Consider the following 21,129-nt stretch of genomic DNA (forward strand, 5'->3'; position numbering starts at 1 on the left):
TATTAAATAGAAGATCGACTTTCCCAAACTGATAGGCAAATAGAGTTCTTGTACTGCGCGTATCTTTCAACAGGGAGCGCTGTCAAACACACCAGCGTATTAACATTAAGGGTACGTCTCACTCTGTCGCCTTTTGCCTGCTATACCGAGGACAAAATTACTATTTGCAAATAAGATGTACCCTGAGATTGTTGCGGAAGGAAGCGGGACCCTTGAAAATAACGAAATGTGTATCTGACAGTTCTCCTCTTTATGTCGTCTCGTTTGATGTGTATATAATATTTAAAGTAGCATGTGTTAAATACAGATAAAATGGCGTTCCATTCTTGCTTGTTTCAGCGAGTTAACTTTGACCATCCACAAGGTAGCGCATAACTTATTGACGCTTAATTCGTTAGCATTACCTAGCTGAGGTGCAAAGGGAAAATGCCCCCGAAGAAGCCAAAGTCGAGCGCCGCCAACGTCTCCAGCTCTCTGGACATGGAGTCAGAGGATGTCAGCCTTGAGACCACCGTGCCCACCGCTGAGGATGGTTCCTCGTCGGACGAGATGCGGCCGGGCTCGCAGAAGCTCATCCGACAGCTGATCGAGAGGAAGGAGCTACTGCAGAACGTCCAGCTACTGAAAATTGAGCTTTCCCAAAAAAAACTCACCTTAGATAACTTGAAGACTGACTATATGTCCAGGGTAAAAAATAATTTCAGTTTGCTGCACCACGGTCTATATTTTAAACTCAAAATGTTACAGTAATAAAACGTGTAACGACAATGATATGATAATAACATATAATAACATATTGACATAACATAATAATAATATAATAACATGTCGTGTTATTGTGGTGCTCCGTTGCTGTACTCTAGGTGGAGGAACTGGAAGAGAGGCTGAATGATGCCCTCCATCAGAAACAAGTGTTGGCGCTGAGACTGGACAGTGAGATAAAACTCGCTCAGGAGGACAACAGGTGGGTGCCTGTACACGAGGAAGCCAAAAGTATGCCCTCATCATCATCCATTGGTCTTCAGAAAGCAGCAGGCTCTGCGCAAGAAAGAAGTGGACGGCATCCTGCTCCGGCAGCAGCAGCTGGAGGAGGCCAACCTGCAGATGCGGGAGAAGGCCGGAGAGCTGCGCCGCTCTCTGCGGGACTTGGACATGTCGCACGAGCGCTATCTAGAGCTTCGCGACCTCTCCGAAGACTCCATGTCCATTCAGGAATTTGTTGCTGTGAGTTGCTCTGTACTTCTTATATGAATTTATCATCCATGTTGATGTTATTTAAATTATGTTTGCAGGTGCGCTTTTACGAAGCGGTGACTCCGTTGAGGGCTCAGGTGGCCGAGCTGAGTGTGAAGAAAGACACGTTGAGCGAAGACCTGGAGATGCAGCGGACACAAATGAAGTCTCTGATGGAGGTAGTGCACTTTACTTTTACAATCAACCCAAATTTGTCATTTCAGACCCACTGGCAATACATGAACAAACATACAGCAGAACAAATTCTCCCTTAAGTGAGCAAGTGGCGTCATTGTGATGAATGTGAGGTTTGCTTTCTTTTAAAATTAGACGACAAAATGCCAAGCGTTTCTCCTCCCTTCCCACACCGATAAGGTCACAGCACAATTCCTGATGTAGAAAATTAATTAATTTGTTTGGCATTTTGACAGTCTCATGTCATTTGCATACAAGCAATGTCGTGTCAATTATATAGGTAAAATGTCCTCTTTGAACCAGTAAGCCAGTCATTTGCATCCAAGCAATGTCATGTCAATTGTATATCAACAAAATGTCCTCTTTGAACGAGACCGCTCCCAATTACAACTTGATGATGTTTCTAGATTAGATATTTTCATTCTCCTATTATCTCAGCTATCACATTCTTATCCTCTGACGTGTTAACTTCAAATGTTATTTTATTTGTGTGCGTTGAGAGTTACGAGGAGGAACGCCGTCTCCGCACGGAGATGGAGCTGAGGAGTCAGCGACTGACGCTGGAGCTGGCTGACACCAAACAGCACATCCAAGATGGGGACTACCGTCGGGAAAACTACCCCAACGTCAAACGGTGACATTTTTAAAACACTCGCTGTTCTCTAGACAGACTTTAAAACTTGAGGGAACGCTTCAGTCGTGGTTGGAAAGATGCATAATGTCGCCTTTAATTTGCTTGTAAAGTTCTCCAAAGTGGTTATGAATCTTTTGCCAATTAAATTGGCCTATTATCCTATTATACCCATCCTATTATCATTTATTTTATCCCTTGATCCTAATCAGGTATGTCAAGTGAGTTGATACGTGTCTTTTCTTTTGTGCGGTAGCGAGCGTGACACCTTGGAAGCCGAACTAAAGGAGGTGAAGAGAAAATACGAGACACTTAACGTGACTCACGCCGCCCTCGGCAGGGAGCGAGACACCCTCGGCAAAGAGGTGAGTATCCCAAGCCCGATTCCGACACGCAATGCCCTTGCTGTATGGCTGTCCGCTTGCCCCGTCAGCAAAAAATACTTTATTCTCAAATGAGTATGACGTTTTATACAGAAAATACATCTTTGTTTCTGTAATGATTGCTTCATTTTTTTTCTTTGAAAAAAGCATCGTTTTCATTTTTTTTTTTTCTCTCACAAATATAAATGTTGCTATTTTTTGCACATATTTTTAAATTGGTATTCAGATCATGAGGTGAAAAAAAAAGAATCCCTCAGCGTCCCGCCCTGCCACGCCTGCAGTGTTTTTTCTGCCCCGCAGATGGCGTCGTTGCAGCAGTCAGCGACCTTGCTGCAGAAGGACAAGGAGTACCTGCACAGACAGAACATGGAGCTGAGCGTTCGTTGTGCGCATGAGGAAGACCGACTGGAGCGCCTGCAGGTTGTTACAGTCGACGGCGGCGCCGCCTTACGTCATGGCTGTGCCACATCTAACCACTGGCGTGCCTATACCAGGTGCAACTGGAGGACGCCAAGAAGGCCAGGGAGGACGCCTATGAGAAATACGTGGCATCCAGGTTGGCATCTGCTGCATTCAGCCTCAAGTGACCACACAAACACTTTTTTTTTTGCTTTCTGTTGCAGCGATCACTACAAGTCCGAGTATGAGCACAAGCTGAGAGACGAGTTGGAGAACATTCGACTGAAGACGGGTCAGGAAATCGATAACCTGCAGAGAACATCCAGGGAGATGTATGAGAGAGAGAACAGGTGCGGCATCCCTGGCCGTCGTCCGTTCATTCTCCGCCTTTGAAGATTCATGAACTGTTTTTTTTGTTGGGTAGAAACCTGCGTGAGGCCAGAGACAACGCGGTGCTGGAGAAGGAGCGGGCGCTCGCTGCTGAGAGAGATACCCAGTCGCGATACGACCAGCTTCTGGAACAGTACGTTTGACATCGCCGTTTTTCGAGACAAGTGTGCAAAAGTATTAGAACAACCTCAGGATCATTTTGGGTTGAGGCCTCCCAATTTGGATCAGCACGGAGCTACTGTATGTTTTTACCTCCTGCGTAAGGAATGGAATCAGTGCACGTCTTACTCAGCAAATTGCGATGAAGGCTCATGCAGATGTTCATGAATGCATTGTGAAATGGAGGTGTGTCATTACATAACCAACTGCATCAATGCTATGTTTAACCTGACAAGTTCATCTGCTCTTGCAACCTGAGCTCTTATTTCAGAGCCTTTCAAGACAGCTCCACAAGTTTATAGAATCAGACACGGATTCTGGGCGAGAGCATTTAAAAACACTTAATGACATTTAGGTTTGTTGCCCACAATTAGCACAAACCTTCTCATAAATTCATAAAGAAGTCATTTCTCTTAAACAATCAAGCGACAGAATGAGGATGGTCATAATGAATGCCTCTCAAAGTCAATCAAAACTAAAAGCAGAATCTCTGATGCCGCCTTGGCGTTGTCTCCTGAAAGTCGTGTGAGCATCGGCAGGTCCACTTTTGCTGCTGACATTAAAAGTCACTTCCTGGTTGCGGTTGAAAGCTCACAAACCTTAAAAGGGATTAGCCTGAGAATGGCCCTTAAACTGTCAGAAAGAACTTCAAGCCAGTCAGTGCAGTTTTTATTTCTCCTCAGAGGCTGCATCATATTTCACATGCATTCAAAATGTCAAATTATTGTTACGCAGCGTAATTAGCGAGGCAGCCTTGAGTTTCAATTTACACCACATGACATGCCCGCAGCCCCTGATGAATGCCGACGCCTACCACGTGATGTTTCAACCCTGTCATTAGAAGAAGTGCGTGCTGGCGCTTTGATTTGCCGTTTCATACTGAGGATGAAGCGGCAGGGTCAAAGGTCACTTCAATTGCGCGGGGGGGGGGGGGGCTTATCGACCATCTACTGTAGTTTTAAGCTTTATAGGTTCTTTTGGTCCATTTAAATGACATACTTTTGGTCCGTGTTTACTATATTTGTGTATGGATATTGATAGCGATAGATATGGAAAATGAAATATGGTCCTTCCAGCGTGTGTAAATAATTTAAAGTATGTCTGACATTTTTGTCATATTTGGCTTGAACTACAGTATGTCAAACAGGCTGTGAATGACACGCACACACGCGCACCAGCAGCAGTGTCCCAGTCCGTCTCCAGGCTAGGACTGCATGCTTGTCATTTCTCCAGATCCAAACCACCAGCTGTTGCTCTTACTTTCCATACACGCACAAGCATGTACATGGACACACACTCGCTCCCCCCCGTACTCTCTCTGCCACGATTACATTCCGGCCGCGCATCGCAAGCCAGCAACGACAAATGCTAGCCACAAGCCCTTAACCCCTAACCCCACGCTCGCCCCTATTTTTGGGGCAAAGAATGAGACGGACGAGCTTGAAATGGCGTCGGACGACAGTAACGCGGGCACACGCTGCAGCGGGAGTTGCCGTCATTGTTTCAAAAACACACATCGGAGCCCAGACGGAGGGAAAATTCGGGATTCTCCACGTCGGGGTTCCAGGACACATTCACACCAAGTCATTCCTTGCCTCTCGATTGCCGAGCGGCATCAATAAAGGAGGACATAAAATGTCGACCATGTGCACTTGTCCGTCACACCGCGCGCGCGCAGCTCGGCCAAATACGCTCTATGGATGATGAAATCCTATCAGCTCGGCTGTAATCGGGAGTTATTAATATTGTCCGAAGCAACCTCGGCGGCCCGAGGAAGCAAACGTGCTCCAAGAGCCGCTTTGTTATTTTTAACCGCGTCGTAGAGCAAACCCTAATCAGGAAGATATTTGCGGAAATTTCCAGCTAAACACCAAATGCGAGAACTTGATGAAATTTTTTGAATACGGATGTTCCAAATTCTCAACATGTTAACAAGGAGCCTGAGAGCCAAATTCACAAGAGGTGTTTGGCTCATGACTCCACCAACAATTGGTTCAATTAAAATTGTTGTCATGATGTTGGCATCAAAAGTTAAAGCTTTAAACAATCCGGAACTCCCACGTTAGACAGCGCACAACATTTAAGGCTTTGCGTGCAAGCTCGCAAATTGACTGACTACATTTTTAACTCCAAACGGTGCCATCTGAGAACCCGCCCCTTTGCCCTCAATAGGTTCCTTGCGCCAAGAGCCAAATGCAATCACCCAACATCAAACGAGAGCCGCGCATGGCTGTGGGCGCTTCTCTAGGTTCTGACATTTCAAGACTCGGCAGTCCTGTTGAGCGACGCCGCGCTTGCCAAGTTGTGTGTTAGGAAGAGAATGGAATGATTTGTCCCCCCCCTTGTGCTTTTTATAATGATGTTCTGTAGTGAGTCACTGTCTCCAATTGTGTACATGGGACAGACAGATCAGACTCATGTCAATTAAAGAACTGAATCATTTTGAAAGAGAATCTCAGCAATTAGATTCTTTTCCAGAATCGCTTCACCCTTGCGTCCAGGCCCAAGAAGCATCATGACTTTGCCCAAGAGGCGTTACACCTTGGAGCGGTTGCCAGCCAATCACAAGACAGCTCCAGACAAGCGTTCTCATTTGACACTTTGGAGTCCTCATTTCACCTAACGTGTGTGTTTTGGGAATTTGGGAGGAAGCGGGAGTACCACAACACTCCAGGAGATCCTCAGAACTACGGGCCAGACGTGCGAAGCACTCGTGCTGCCCCGTGACTTTACACTTCACGCTGTATATAAAACTGCTTCCATGCTCAAAAGTGGGTCGTAAAAAAAGTTCTTTTATCGTGTCTTTGCACTCTGACAGGTTTCGCCAGCTGCAGCTCGGTACAGACGGCAGGGTGGCCGAGTTGTCAAACCGGGCCAAGCTGCACTCCTTCGAAGCCGAGCGTGCTCAGTTACTGAAGGAGGAGACGGACAAGGCTCTGGCCCAGTGCCAGGTGGAGTGTGAGAAACAGCGCAAAAAAATGGAGGTACTCACCCCCCCCAAAAGAAAAGTCAGGCATTTGCCGGCCGTAACGCAACATTACACAGATGAGCTACCTTCTTATTTTTGTCTACAAGTTATTCTCCCTCATGCGCCGTTGCTATGTTTTGCTGCCAACCTGTCAGCAGGCCTTCGTCATCAGGCAAAATTCTTTCAACACGCTCACAGCGCTTAGTTTTAGTCATCAGACAGCACCCCCCCAAAGTCTTTTGGCTGACGTGGTTGCCTCCGAGCACTTCTCAAGAAAAACTAATTAAGAAGAGAGAGGGGAAAAAAAAACACTAAAATGAAAGCTACAGATTACCTTTTGACGTGAGACTACTGGTTATTAGCGTTGGTGCGTTTCTTTTTGTTTTTTTTGCAGAAACGGTGCTGATCTTGTGATAAGATTCTTGCCCCAAAAGATAATTGATAGGGCAAAAAACATTTTGGGGGCTTGCTCAAAAACATTTTTTTTTTATTGCGCTGTGACTTAAAAGGTACATCTCAATAAATGAGAATATGATGGGAAACTTATTTTTGTTTCTTTAGTTCATTCATAAAATCACAAAATTCGCCATCTCAACTAATTACAACATAAGAAACCAAAATAATTTTTCAAAGCCAAATAAATCTGTGGGTGTGACTAGATCAACATTTCCTAGGAAGCTGTCTGTGTCATGTTTTTGTGAGAATTTCATAGAGCATAAACTAGTTGTTAGTAGGAGGGGAAATCAAGATAATAATGTGTTTCATCTTGGTTTCCACCTTTGTGACAGGTCCTGACGCAAGAGTTTTACCGGCTACAGACGTCATCAGAGAAGCGCACCGCCGAGCTTCACGCTCAGAATGCCGAGCAGGCGTCTCGCCTGGAGACGTACGAAAAACTCGAGCAGGAGCTGGATCAGGTCACCGTGCAGGCTGCTGAAAGTGAGGCCGCTCAGTGGTTGTCGTGTTGAAAAAAATATATAATAATGACTGCCAAATTCACAATCAGTTGATTTGGGAACGCTTGAGTAGATGTGTGCTGACTCCGATTTAGCATGAGTTGGAATGCGTACGGTTAATTCAATATATTTTCGAGGGTGTGCACAGTTGTGCAAACACATGATCTCAATTGTTTATTTTAAGTTCCCCTCTCTGAAAGATTTCATTTTTATGAGTTATACCACTTATAAAAAAAAATCAAATTATTTATCTTGGCTTCATTTTTAGATCACGAAAAAAACTGACAGTTGAGTAGGGGTGTATGGATTTTTTTATAAATCCGCTGTATGCTTAACAAACTTTGCTGAAGAGCCGCTGTTTGCTTTGGTGTCTGTCCAGTTGAGAATGAAGAAGAAGCGGAGAGGGTCCTCTTCTCGTACGGTTACGGAGCCAATGTTCCCACCACGGCTCGAAGGAGACTTCAGCAGAGGTGCGGACCCTGAGGCACACCGTGTACTGCCGCCAATATCCACATGCGTAAAACAACACATTGGGCATTGTTAGGACAGTAGAACTTTTTTCCTCCTCCTGGTTCTTGACTTGAAGTCAATGACATCAACAAATATATCTTTTCATGTCCTGCAAGATTTGCCAAGGTCTTCGCACAACATATTTGCAATTTGAACCTTCAAGTTTGGTGCAAATGTTCCATCTTTGTGGGTAGGCTCGAACCGATTAATGGCGTTTCCATTCATTTCAATAGAGAAAAATGATTTGAGATGGGATTGGATGAAACTCCAAGAACTCTGCGATCGGAACTCGCGACCTTGTGTGGTCTTAGCGACGACCCTTTCAACAGCTACAAACGCCCTTGTGTTTATTTTTGCATCGTTTCTCAACAAAGAACTCACAAAGTGAATTGCTCCGTTGTGTGCCAGCCAGGTGACAAAGAGCTTTCTCCACTACTCGTGTTTGCAGTGGCATTAAACCTGCCCGGGTGGATGACAGCCTTCATACCAGCACAAATTCCTCTTGCTTTTTCTCCTCTCATTCCCAAATGTCGACGTCTCACTGTGTGATATACTGCCATCATCTGCTCTCAGGCACTTTCCCCGTCCTCTCCTGAAGTCAACTACTACGCTACTACTCGTTGTGTTGTGACTTGCATCGCATGCGTGTGTCCTGCATGTGTTTTTATAGTCCACGCGCACTTTTTGATCTAGTCAACTCTAAACACACACAACAGACTAAAAAAAAGTTCATATTGATCTCATCTGTCATGGTTACGTAAGCCATGAGGGAAATATTGAAATAACACTAGTGGTAACTTGCAGTGTTTTGGAATTTTCTCCTCACTCTTTGCATATGTGTGTGCGCAGTGTTCACCTGGCCCGCAGGGTGCTGCAGCTGGAGAGGCAAAACACATCGCTGAGGAGAGACTTGGAGAAGCACCAGTCCCAAACAGGCCAGATATCTGAGGAGGTAAACAGCGAGCGAGGCGCCGCAGCCTTTGCTCTAATGGCCGGCGTCTTATTTTGCAACCTTGGCACCTTTGCGTCCACATCTGCGCTTCTCTAACGTTGACTCCCAACCTCCACCTGAGCATCAAGGGTACATCCCCCTCCCCGCCCCATTGGCATTGAACAGGCTTGTGCTAAAGTCAATTCACCTTGCACAATCGCTTCTGTGTCCTTTCACAAAAACTTTCTGTTGATGGCAAACACAACAGCTTAAGTGACAAAGTGTGAGAAGTGGCGGTGTCTGTCTGTCACACTTGTTGACTCAGAGAGAAACAAACATGGCCACCAACCGTGACGGCAGCGGCCTTATTCTCTCTCAGTGCCCGGACGCAGAGACTTTGCTCACATGTGCCCCGCTCGTGCTCCACTTCCAAAGTTATCGTAAGGCTGAAAAAATGTCAGGTTGAGGGCGCAGGTGTCCAGTTGGCTTTTTTTTTTTAATCGCATTCATTGTTTTTTTCAGAAGGTTTTTCAAGCCGCACGAGTGTTGCGATGGTTGAGTGCAAAAAGGCGGGGCACCACTCGAAGCTAAATAAACCAGCCATTCAGCTGTCAGCAAAGACTGACTGGCATTCATTGGGAATACCTTATGATTCACTGCCTATGAAAGGAAAGCGTGAAAAATTACAGTTTCTCAGTATAGCCAAGGGTGTTAACCACCCACACAGACGCCCTGACGTACTTAACTATTGTCCTCAACCTCCCACCCACTTGGCTTTGCCCTCCTACCCACTTTTGTGGGTTGTAAACCTGGTTTAATGTGTAACAAGCAGACTTGATCCGTGTCCCTGTAGATTTTAGACCAGATAGTAAAAGCGCCGCAACGCTGCTTTTCCTTCTGCATGCGAGCTTGGTGTCGCTTAGTCGAGTCGGGGGCTGTGACATCATTTTGAAAATAATGCATGTAATGGAGAATTGAATTTGGGGCCCTCCGTTGGTTTCCAAAACGAACCATCCCAAGACGGAGGCAATTTAGGGAAGGGGGATTCCTAGCCGCTAGGCCGCGGCCCAGAATATTGCAGCGTTTGGCACAATGTGAAGCAAAACATGAAAATCCACTCCAGACTGTCCACCTTATCAATCACTTTAAAGGGCCTCGTGTGATCTTTCAAGCAAACCCAAAGCCGAGTCCGTACTTGAACTCTGTTTTGCTGCTTAACGGAGGCAAAGCTCCAAGCGGACAGCGCACGAGCAGAATAATTCTGATTTGTGTTTGTTGAGCCGAGCATTTTCTGTGCAGCTGCTGGCAGCCCAGCGGCTGCTGGAGCAGACGCAGCAGCCCTACAGCTACCTGATCGAGACGGTGAGACACAAGGACGGAGAGATCAACAGCCTCAAGCTACGCGTGGCGTCACTTGAGGACGATGTCACGTACGCATACACACGCGCGCGCACCACATATTGACACAACACCTTTAATTTGATGCGATTATCTTCATTTCTTTTGTTCCACTGCAAAGGACTCCTGATTGGCAGTCATCCATCTCTCCCAAGCCTTTAGCACTTTTTTCTCATTGGCGGCTTTGGCACCTTCACAATTTCATATTGGTGTTTTTAACGTGGGTGATTACAGCTGGATGAAAATCAATGGAATATACAATTACGACGGAAAAATACGTTGGAACACACTTTTCTTAATAACCCAGCAATCTGTTGTTACCAAGGGTAACAAAGGTAAACGTCTGCTTTACAGTTAGGAGGTCCTGAGGTTCAAATCTCATCGACGGCTTTTTTTTTTTTTTTCATCTGGCACTTCAGTTTCTGCCTCCATTTCAAAAACATGCACGTCAGACTTAAACTTCTCCTCAAGTGTAAATTTTAGTGCGCTCTGTAATTGGCCGGCAGGGTCACCTAGAATCTGCTGTGACCGCCGTTGGCCTCACATTTATTGCACCGGCGTGCCTTGGGCCAGCCGTGGGCCGCAACACTCATGCTTCCTAATCAGTATCTCAGCACGCCACACCTACAGTATGAGGTGGATGGATTACCTCGGCAAAGAAGAAGTGCTCACCAACAGGTTTAGACACATTTGTGAACAAGATTCGGGAAAAGTAGCACATTTCAGCCAAAGCAGCTGTTGCATGTATTGAGATATCTGTTTCACTTTAATTTTTCTTGAAGTGATTATGGCACCTTCACAATTCCATATTGGTGTTTTTAACGTGGGTGATAACAGCTGGATGAAAATCAATGGAATATACAATTACGACGGAAAAATACGTTGGAACACACTTTGCTTAATAACCCAGCAATCTGTTATTGCCATTAGCAGCATGGTGGCTCGTCTACCTCACAGTGCCTGCCGGTGACGCCTTTGAAATGCAACATTAGCAGGTGCCGCTAGCCACAAGTGGCCTTCAGGTCATGTGACGGCGCAGGACGGAAGTCACTATTTACCACACCGCTTCGCTATTCATTGTGCATCGTGGAATGTCACGTGGCTGTGTTACAGTGGCGTCATTTTTTTTTTTTAATGCGTCACTTTTATTCGGACAAAAGGTGGCTGCTGACGCCAAGATATTCTCATCAGTTTCCTCCACGTTCAGCAGTTGGCAGTGAGGCCGGCGCCCACTTTTGATACTCATGCAGGGTCACAGTCCATTCATGTCATCCTGTCTTCAAACATACGGGAGGTGACGCATGCTGATTCTGATCTCCACCCTGATACAAAAGAAAATCACTTCACGTGCAATTGCACCTTGCGTTGAGTCACTCTTAGTCATCATAAGACCGTCTGACATGTTGCGTAAATTGAGGCAAATTGAGCACCCAGATGTTTTTTTAATTAATCTCTTGCACTTTGTGTCGCCAGTTCCCTGAGGAAAGAGCGGACGGCTCTGCTGCAGGTGAAGGACAACATGGCCGCCGATCTGGAGCGGCTCCTCAACCATCGGGAGGTACATGCCATCACGTCCCTTGCTTGTGTGGACAGAGATCTGCCATCACTAACAACATTTTGACCCCTCCCCTAAAAATATTCATCATTGCCTCTGTTTATCATTTAAACCCCAAATATACACCAAACGATGATTCAAAGTGTCGTCAGGAGAGCCTCGAACCAACGCAACGGCGATCGAGTCACTTGTGCCTGTTGGCCATCTGCAGGAGTCGCTTTGAAAACAAACATTCAGGCTTTTCACACCAGTCAAGTTCTCTCACCGTGTTGCAACAATTCCTTTACGATTATGTGTGCGCGCGCCCGCCTGCCCGCCTGTGTGAAAACAGGTCCACCCCCCTCCTGCATCCCCCCCAGCACTTGCCGTTTGCTGTATGAAGTATGTGCCATGTCATAGACAGCTGTTCCTCCGCCTGCCTGGTTGAGATGCCACCGCAGTGTGTGTGTGTGTGTGTGTGTGTGTGTGTGTGTGTGTGTGTGTGTGTGTGTGTGTTGTGTGTGTGTGTGTGTGTGTGTGTGTGTGTGTGTGTGTGTGTGTGTGTGTGTGTGTGTGTGTGTGTGTGTGTGTGTGTGTGTGTGTGTGTGTGTGTGTGTGTGTGTGTGTGTGACATGCCAGGGCTCCTGTCCTCAGGGGTGATAAATAGAACAGCAAAATGGCTCATAGTCCTCCCCTTCTGCCCCGCAAGATCCTTGAAGCTCGTTGAGCCCCGGGGTCGCCCTTAAGAGCTGGTTCTAGACCAGTGATTCTCCACCCTGGCAAATTATCTAATTCTCATCAATTCCTCCCAAAATTATTATTTATGATGATAATATCTAAAAATGTTCAACACAAACAGAATTTATTCATATTTTGTAGGAGTTAGCCATGATGAAACAGGTCCTGATCAGCATGCGCTCGCAACAAGAAAACGCGCCAACCCTCTTGGAGGCGGCCACAGTCCACCCGGAGACCGCCGGCTCGGACAAGCGGCGCTCCAAGTCGGACGGCGGGCCCGTCAAGGACGAGTCGCCCGGCAAACCTGCACCCACCGTTTTTGTAAGTGTCTAACGGGGCCAACACCCATGCGTGAGTCACACGTTCTCAGCCGAGACGCGAGGTTGGCAAGACAGAAGGAAAAAACGTTTTTGTCAGTTGGGTTTCATTTGAGCAACAGTTGCCAAAGAATCATAAACTTGTAGTCACACAACTTTGATCTTTTCTTGATATGTAAAGTGGAAGGGAGACATGATTGTTAATTTGGGCTGAGATAAGGTGTGTGTATGACACACCGGCACATCCTAATAAATTATAATAGCATATTTCATTATTATTTTTCCAATCCCACAATGTCATGTTTTGATTCAAATGTTTCCTCTGTTTTATTTCCAGACAAAAAGAGAAACTCCTGATTGGTACCAAAGACTCAAGCAGAAACCCAAATAACGACGGATACCTGTTGTTGTTGTTTTTTCCTAAAATTAAACTGTTTTTTTATTTTTTTTATTTATAAACTTTGTAAAGTCATTTTCCCAGGCGTCCAGGTGTTGCTCAGGTAATACATTCCTCTTTCCTGGCACACGTATTGCACCTCTCCATCTTCTCATGGGTTAAATTGGACGCTTGGCATACATGACATGACCTCAAAGCACAAAAGGGAAATCCACCTGGTAGTTGGGAGTTGAGCGCAGCTGCTGTTGCACATTGAGTCTTGTGCTCAACAACAGTACTGAAATTCCTTCCTTGGTTCTTGGCCAGTTTTTCCTGAGGTTTCCTTTTTATTTTTTAGAAACATTATCATCTGCTTTGCCTGCACTAAATGCCTTCAACTAAAGAATTTGTATTATGTCGCCTTTGTGGATTTTAGACAACCATAGATTTATTTACTTTTTAAGGACTCGGTGGCAATTATTAGAATTTCTTGAAGTCAATTTCTCCCTTATTTTAAATCGAGGACATTTTTCTAATAGACTCATTGGCATGGCTTAAAATTTCATAGATGTCATTTCCCCCTTATTTTCTTTTGTTTCTATTGAAATTAATAATTGGGATCATCTAAAATGATTTATTTAATCGGCTAACCCCCTCAAATCATCCGGAGCGTGTCAAGGTTTGTTCAACCTTGATTTGCCCTTGTGGTTGTGCGGTGCAGCGTGCACGCGTGCTTAATGTAGTTGGACGGCGCGTTCAGGGCGGTGGCCGCGCTTGAATGAGTGATGGGTAGCTTTTTAAAGGTCTGGTAGGCGGCGCGTGTGCTGTATTTACACCAGGCCCGCTCTCGCTCCCGCTCCGCCCTGCACGCCGCGCACAGAAAACTGATGGTGGGCCGCTGGAGGAGGCGAGACAAGTGCAAACGGGGATGTAAGCAAGATCGTCCGGCTCCACTCCCTCCCCCGGCTCGACTGTAGCATCCTCCTCCTCTTCTTCCTCTTTTCGGCGTATTCAAACGGAGCTCGGTCCAAGTCTTTTTGTTTTCTCTCTCCCCCCTTTTGGGAGCTCCATGACTGCGACACTGGCGATGAGCGGAGGCGGCGGCGGCGGGCACGAGGAGCCCTTCTACCCGTTGCACAAGGCAGGATTCCACTTCCACCTGGAGGACTTAGGCTTGGAGTTTAAGATGAGCGACTCGGACAGAAGCGGTGTAAGCGTCTACACACAGGTAGGAAACGAAAATAGAAACGTAAAAAACTCGCACTCGTTGTGATCGATTGTGTTTGGGATTCAATGGGCGTGGCGGCTGTTTTTCCTAACCGGCCTGCCACACCATTTCAACCCAGCACGCTTTCGGTCTTGTTTTTCTTTCGTTCTTTTAAATAAATCGCGAAGCATTTGCGCTAAACACGCCAGGCATCCCTCCTTGCATTCTTTTCGCGTTGTGCGTGCGCAGCCAGTTGGCGAGCAGTTGTCGGCTGGCAACAACTGACCCTGCATGGTCTGAAAGGTCCCGCTAACTCTCGCTGCCCTGCAGGAGAGCAAATGAAGGCGAGAGCAGCGCGTAAGAGCCGCCACGGGAGCTTCGAAGTAGCCCAGACAGACCAGGACGACTACTGCAAGGAAGCCTGGGGTGTTCCCCGCTTCCTCTCTGCAAGCTAAAGCCTTTTTCGATTTGGAAGCAAATGCGCAAAGTCATCGCAGTAAATAGTGGAGTGCACGCGGGTTTGTGAGTTGAGCCTTACAGGCAGAGTGGGAATGTGGCAGCCGCCTATTGATGACTACTTGATAAATAACTGAGCGGTGACGTGCCAATCAAATGTAGAGTGGTTCTTGGCAGAAGCTGAGCGAAATGCTTAATTTTTTTGTGTCCTTCCTCAGGCAAAGTGTGAGATGGACCGCTATCTCTCCCCGGAGCCGCTCGCAGACGCTCAGAAGTCCCAAAGAGACAGCGCCGCAGAGGTGGATCACTTCTTCGGGGAGGCACCGTACACCCTCAACATGAATCTCTTCCTGCCTGACGTGGCCTACCCGAGGTCGGGCTTGGCTCAGCCGCCGCGGCCCCCTCAGTCCCACGGGGACCTCGTGCAGATCAAGACGGAATCGGCGGCGCCGTGCTTCTCTCAGAACCTCCATGTGGCCACGGGTAGCTGCGGCGCCATGGAAACCAACCTTGCGGGCTTGCCTGACTTCACCAGCGCTTTCAATCAACCTGGTGGCGAGGCAGTGCCGGAGGTGTTCATCAAACAGGAGATGACGTCGCCGTTCGAACAGCAGCTCCACCAGCATGACGGCGGCGCCTCGCTCTTCCAGCTGCTGATCTCCGGCTTGGAGCATCACCATGGCGACGGCATGGAGGCTCACCACCATCACCCTCAACAGCAGCAGCAGCAGCACTCCTCCGCTGTCCACACGTCCTTCCGTAGTCCCCAACAAGAGCAGACTGCTAAGTCTTCCTTCTGCGCCGGGCCCTCGTACTCTCGCCCGCACACCCACTTTTTCCAGCAGCAGGCGCCCTACCTGCCACCCTCGCCACCCAGCTCCGAGCCGGGCAGCCCCGACAGGCAGAAGGAGCTCCTCCACACCATGTCGCCGCCGCCCTCATACGCGGCCTCCATCGCCTCCAAGCTGGCGGGCGGCGCCCCAGGACTAGCGAGCGACCCCCTGGCGCCGCCGCTGGCTTCAGGTGCTGCTCCCGCCGTCCCAGGGCAGGCAGCGCCACTGCCTCACGCCCCCGTGGCCACGCAGGCCCTGACAGCCGCCCGCTACAACCGCAGGAACAACCCGGACTTGGAGAAGCGGCGGATCCACCACTGTGATTATCCAGGTTGGAACAAAAGCACCTTTGTCGTTGTTGCTGGTATCGGCAAAGCTAGTTGAGCATTTAATCACTTTCGTTGCTAGCTAGCTTGTATGCCAAGGCAAAACTGCTGAAGCACAAGATGGAAGGAGGGGTGTGGCACGGGCCCATTGACATTTTCACATGGATCCAAGTTGCGCTCTTCCAATAATGTTTTTTTTTTTTTTTTTAGTCAATCCCGCTTGAGAATTCCTGACAAATGTCAGCCGTATCCCGTGTGAAGAAGCTTCACCTTTTATTGTTGCCAGATGTGAGTTGCGACTGGACAAACATGCTCCGGCAATGTTTATTTGCAGAAGGTGTCAGCATGCCTTGGCAGGGTTTGAGCATTTGCCTTCCTTTCCGATGTTAGATCATCGTGAGCGATTATCTTGATAATCTCATGGGTCACCTTCGAGTGATATCATTCTTTACCTCCGAACCCATAATTGTGAACCTGTTTAGTAGGTCTGATGGCAAATCTCGCTTTGTTAGCAGATACAACTCAAGAAGCCACAGGTCGCATTGAAGCGATTCCTTCTAATTCCTCGGCCTAGTACTCGAGTAGTCACGAGAAAATTCCGGACTGTTCCGGAGGTGAAGTTGCGCAATTACGTGCTGACGTTTGTGCTGTGACTTTGTTGTTTCATGTCTGTTGCAGCATTAGCAAGCTGATGAGTGATTACAACTTGTTACTCGAGTTCGTTTTGTTTTGTTTTGTTTTGTTTTTCACAGCTCGATTTTGTTCCCTTTGTGTACTATCAGGACGATTTATGGCCGCAGCCCCGTCGGCAGTCAGTCAGTTTTCACAGGCACTTGTGCTTTCAAGACATGACTGCGACGATGTTGGAATGAATCCGTGGGCGTATTGGTGTTAATTAAGCAGGCCTGTTTTGTCAGTGCGAAGGCTCGCGGCTCAACGAGCTGAGTTAGTTGGCTGGTTGGAATCTTTTGATTCCTCCTCAATTTATCTGACGCTCTCACGGGTGCTCCTCGATGTGCAGCTACTTGCAGGCCGAGTGGCGTCAGCTTATAAAAAAGAAAAAGGCTTCAAAGCCCGTCTAGTTTCCCGTAAGCGTGTTTGCGCACGTCTTCCTATTCAAATGATGCTGAGTGCTCTCGGTCTCACGCGTCAAGGAGAGATTCTCTCCTTGTCAAACTCACCTGGAGGGAAGTGTTTCAAAGTGAACCTTGCTGAAGAACCTCATTAGGAATGCAGACGTGAATGTTAATTGTCTCAATTGTGACGTCATAACGAGCAAGCGCGGTCGGTTCAACCTGTTTGGTCCCCTGCGATGTGCTCTTTCATTGAATTTTTTTAATTGGGCAAATTATTTTTGGGGACATTTGTCTGCTGCGGTGTGTTTTTTTAATTGGCCAAATTACTTTTTGGGACATTTGTCTGCTACGATATATATATATATTTTTTTTTTTTTACAAATTATGTGTCCTTGTTGGCCAGTATGATAAAGCGGTTGGAACGCTAATTGCACATCGGCGATTTGTGAATAGATTCAATTCAATATATGTGAACTTTGTTTTAGAATGTGGAACATGTGCACTGGCTCTGTCGAATCGGTTTCCAATCCTGATAAACATCTCACTGTATCGCGGGATGCTTTTTGCCAGGTGACTGGTTGCATTCTTCCACGACGACCCGTGATTGATCTGCGTTGCTTTCTGTCCCCGCAGGCTGCAAGAAGGTCTACACCAAGTCGTCCCATCTGAAAGCCCACCTCAGGACCCACACGGGTAAGACCTTCCTTTCGACTCGTGTTTCGGCATCGGCGCCCGGCATCGTGTTGCCAGGCGGGCTCTTGCGTTCCTGGCGTGCGTTTGTGTGCATGTGTAAGCGTAGCCCGCCCCGCCATTCGTCCACTTAATATACGATTCCATCAAAACAGGTGGAAGCGACGCGCTTCTGCCATGTGACACTCGGAGTATGCGCTGCAATGTCGGCTCGCTTACCAAGAAATGCACGCGCGCGCACATACCGCGTAATCGTGCCAAATCTTTCCATTAATTGTTTCAATGGCCAACTCGAGCACAATCACAAGCAAAGGTGTTGAAAATCCCAATCAGCAATCGTCCGGCCGCCTCGCGCAGACCATTGTGGCCTTCTAGTTGCTTTCGCTTCCACGCTTCCTCCCCCGCTGGCCCGTCCCGTCGTCCCGATTGTTAGTTTGGACGCGCAGAAGCAACAAACAAGGCACGGGAGATGTTTTTTGGGCCCCACCTTCGAGCAGCTAAGTAAACAAAGCTTCTGTTGATATCTACTCATTCCATGTCTTACACACATACACTCGCACACCTTAGGCCAGTCGGATGGAGGCGGGGGGGAGGGAATAGAACCCGACAATTAAACTCTGCTTGGGCGCACAAAGATACGCACAACCAATTTCCTTATTGTCTTTTCTTTGTAGCTTTCACTCAATGTGGTTTTTTTTCTTCCACCTTCAAAACCCTCCCAGGATGCCCCCCGGCCCTCCCCCGCCCGCCCGCCCGCTCCCCCATCGCCTTTCTTTTTGTTACTCGATGCGCCGCTCTTATACAAACCGCTTGACTGCACCCGCGCGTGCACGCACGGACGCGCGCACACACATATACACCTGTCACTAATCTCTATGAGATGATTCCTAATGCGTTTGGGTCCCCGGGGGAGTTCCCCCTCTAATCTCCATCAACATCCATTATCCTGATTGTTTGTGTGTGTGCGTCGTGTGTGTTCTGAAGAGTGTGTTGCGAGATATGAACTCCCCGCCCGGTTCATTGTTTTCTCGGCACGCTCTCTCCTGCGTTTAAAAAAATGATCTTAAATCATAAAACTTAATGAGCGTTTTTTTAGCAGAATCAAAATGAGTCTCATCTTGCAGACTGATGCCAAATTGTGTGCCTTTTACAAGTTAAGGGACGGTATTTGGCAGTGTGAGTTGAAGTGCAAATTTATGAGTCACTATACCGCAGCAGGAGCGCGTGATTTCTCCCAGCCAATCAGTGAAGACGAGTGATAATAATGAAGGGAAACGTTCAAACCAAATGTAAAAAAATATTAAAAAGCCAGGGAGCGCCCAAGATAATTACTTTGAAATCTTCATGGATCCTGCAACTGCTTTGTAGAAAGCATGAGAGACTTTATGTTATTTGGTTGGCATCGCAAGGCGAATCCTTCCTGCCGTCGGCTAATCAAGTTTTTGCTGACTTTGATCACAAGGCGGGAACATGTTCCAATCCGGTCCCATTATCACTACTTCAAGTTTATAAAGCAATGTGAGAGGACGACATTGTGTACCCAAGCACACAGTTTACTTTAGGAGAAGACGAATGAGAGAGTTTTGAGGGTGACAGGTGACAAAGGCACAAGAAAATGGCCGACACCAGAGGCGGGGGCCAACCCGTCTTTCCGGTTCGTGCTAACCCGTGAGTCACCGCAACTCAGCGTCAGTTACTTTGTCATATGCGTGTCAACTGTTGTGGGAAGGAATGACTTGAGTGTGAAGTTAGAAAAAAGGACAAGTCAGCAGCATTCTTCAACAAAAAACAGCAAAAACAACAAGGCCCCATCTGCATGGTCGAGCCTTTTGTGACGCTGCCTCTGCTTCTCAGGTGAGAAGCCGTACCACTGCACGTGGGACAGCTGCGACTGGCGATTCGCCCGCTCGGACGAGCTGACGCGCCATTACCGCAAGCACACGGGCGCCAAGCCCTTCCAGTGCGCCGTGTGCTCGCGCTCCTTCTCCCGCTCGGACCACCTGGCCCTGCACATGAAGAGGCACCAGAACTAACACTTGACCACCAAAGCACTCGCTCATGCCGCCATTTTTTTTCCTTGTTGTTTTTCTATGTTTTGGGGGGAGTTCTTGTTTTTTGTCGTCCCTCCGCTGATGGGGAGCAAAGTCTGACCGACTCCCACGGGAGCAACTGGAAGCTTCAGATACACTCAAAAGAAAAAAAAAATTTGCAGCCCTTTGATGAGTGGAATGATAGCACTTAACCCGCCGCCGCGTGTTAGCGTGAGGTTCGACCTGCGCGGAGTTTGCGTGTTCTCTGGGTACTCGGGGTTCCCACATTCCAAAAACATGCACGTTCGCTTCATTGAAGACTCTAAATTGGCCTCAGTTGTGAGTGTGACTGCTTGTTTTTCCACGACGGATGAAATTTTATGATGAACCGAAAATGCAGTCAAACCTTTACAAGTGAACTTGGTTTTGAAATCCAAATTTCAGGGCCCCCAATGCACCATTCGGTTCAGTATGTTATTCAAGCAGTCGTCTTCGGCACGTCGGAGATGGGCGTCATATTCCAAACAGTTGGAATAGTCCATCTCGAAGGGGGAGCGCTTGAAAGCATCATGATGAAGTCAAGCACTTGGAAATTCGACCAAAACACGAGTAATTGTTTTAAATCAGTTTTGATGAGCCGTTTGAGGGCCCCTTGGAAATCTCCAGCTGCCCGGCAATTGTTTAATGCTTAAATGTTTAAAGAACACTTGTGAAGTTTTCTCAAGTTCATCTGTAAAGGACATTTCTGGTTCATCGTTTGTATAAATGGATGAATGAATGTGTGAAACTAGTCAAGCCAAATCCTATTTTGTTACTTCCTCGAACTGGAAAATCCAGATTGTGCTTTTTCTTTTTTGTTTGTTCTACAGCCATATTCTTTGGTTTGCACTTAAAAAAAAATATTGGTAATGCGGACAGTGAGTAAAAACTACACCGCTGGACGATCAGTGCGTCGGGAGATGGAAGGAAAGGAAAAAAGGGGCGGACACATAGAAGGATTTTTTTTTTTTTTTTAATTCAGCAAGCGGGAGGTTGCCAAAGAGCAGCAATTAGCTGATCAATTATTCATTTTGTCTTTTAGCAAAGCAGACACAAACACGAGCAGCTTGAAAAACACTCTCAACTTCTTCTTTTTTTTCCTGCCGTGCATCTTCCCGGCTTTTTTTTTTTTTTTTTTAACCAAAGCCCGTCGTCATCTCCACTTTTCTTCAAAGTGCCTCAATCTCGTCTGCTTGTGTTGACTTGAAGGTAGCAGCGCTGTGTTGCACTGAGACTTTCAAACAATTGCGATCGGTGCTGGTTTTGGGTTTGTTTTTAATCTTTGTCACAACAACAAGAAAAAAAATGTTTCCTCAGCTCACATGCAAATCGGTCCAAAGTTTTTGTGTGTTTG

General features: G+C 47.2%; 2 protein-coding genes across 3 annotated transcripts; both read left to right on the forward strand.

Annotated features, from left to right (window-relative positions):
• The first annotated feature begins 177 nt into the window (after positions 1 to 177).
• On the forward strand, positions 178 to 13,199 carry pibf1 (progesterone immunomodulatory binding factor 1). Of its 2 annotated transcripts, XM_037271328.1 has the most exons (18): positions 179 to 687; positions 864 to 964; positions 1,026 to 1,224; positions 1,293 to 1,412; positions 1,929 to 2,062; positions 2,316 to 2,424; positions 2,743 to 2,862; positions 2,937 to 2,998; positions 3,066 to 3,191; positions 3,266 to 3,364; positions 6,209 to 6,374; positions 7,147 to 7,297; positions 7,694 to 7,784; positions 8,674 to 8,776; positions 10,055 to 10,185; positions 11,627 to 11,711; positions 12,567 to 12,746; positions 13,080 to 13,199. In XM_037271328.1, the coding sequence occupies exons 1-18, from the start codon at positions 427 to 429 to the stop codon at positions 13,131 to 13,133; spliced, it is 2,292 nt and encodes a 763-aa protein (XP_037127223.1). In that variant the 5' UTR covers positions 179 to 426; the 3' UTR covers positions 13,134 to 13,199. The 2 variants fall into 2 exon arrangements, with proteins under 2 accessions (XP_037127224.1, XP_037127223.1); XM_037271329.1 differs by lacking the exons at positions 11,627 to 11,711; positions 12,567 to 12,746; positions 13,080 to 13,199 and adding an exon at positions 10,275 to 10,940 and having other exon boundaries at positions 178 to 687.
• A 124-nt stretch (positions 13,200 to 13,323) lies between these two features.
• Positions 13,324 to 20,626, forward strand: klf5a (Kruppel-like factor 5a). The gene is made up of 4 exons (XM_037271330.1): positions 13,324 to 14,346; positions 15,000 to 15,945; positions 17,650 to 17,709; positions 19,561 to 20,626. Exons 1-4 carry the CDS (start codon positions 14,188 to 14,190, stop codon positions 19,737 to 19,739), a joined length of 1,344 nt encoding a protein of 447 aa, XP_037127225.1. The 5' UTR covers positions 13,324 to 14,187; the 3' UTR covers positions 19,740 to 20,626.
• The last annotated feature ends 503 nt before the right edge of the window (positions 20,627 to 21,129 follow it).

Source organism: Syngnathus acus, chromosome 15, assembly GCF_901709675.1.
Source record: "Syngnathus acus chromosome 15, fSynAcu1.2, whole genome shotgun sequence".
Taxonomy (NCBI): domain Eukaryota; kingdom Metazoa; phylum Chordata; class Actinopteri; order Syngnathiformes; family Syngnathidae; genus Syngnathus; species Syngnathus acus.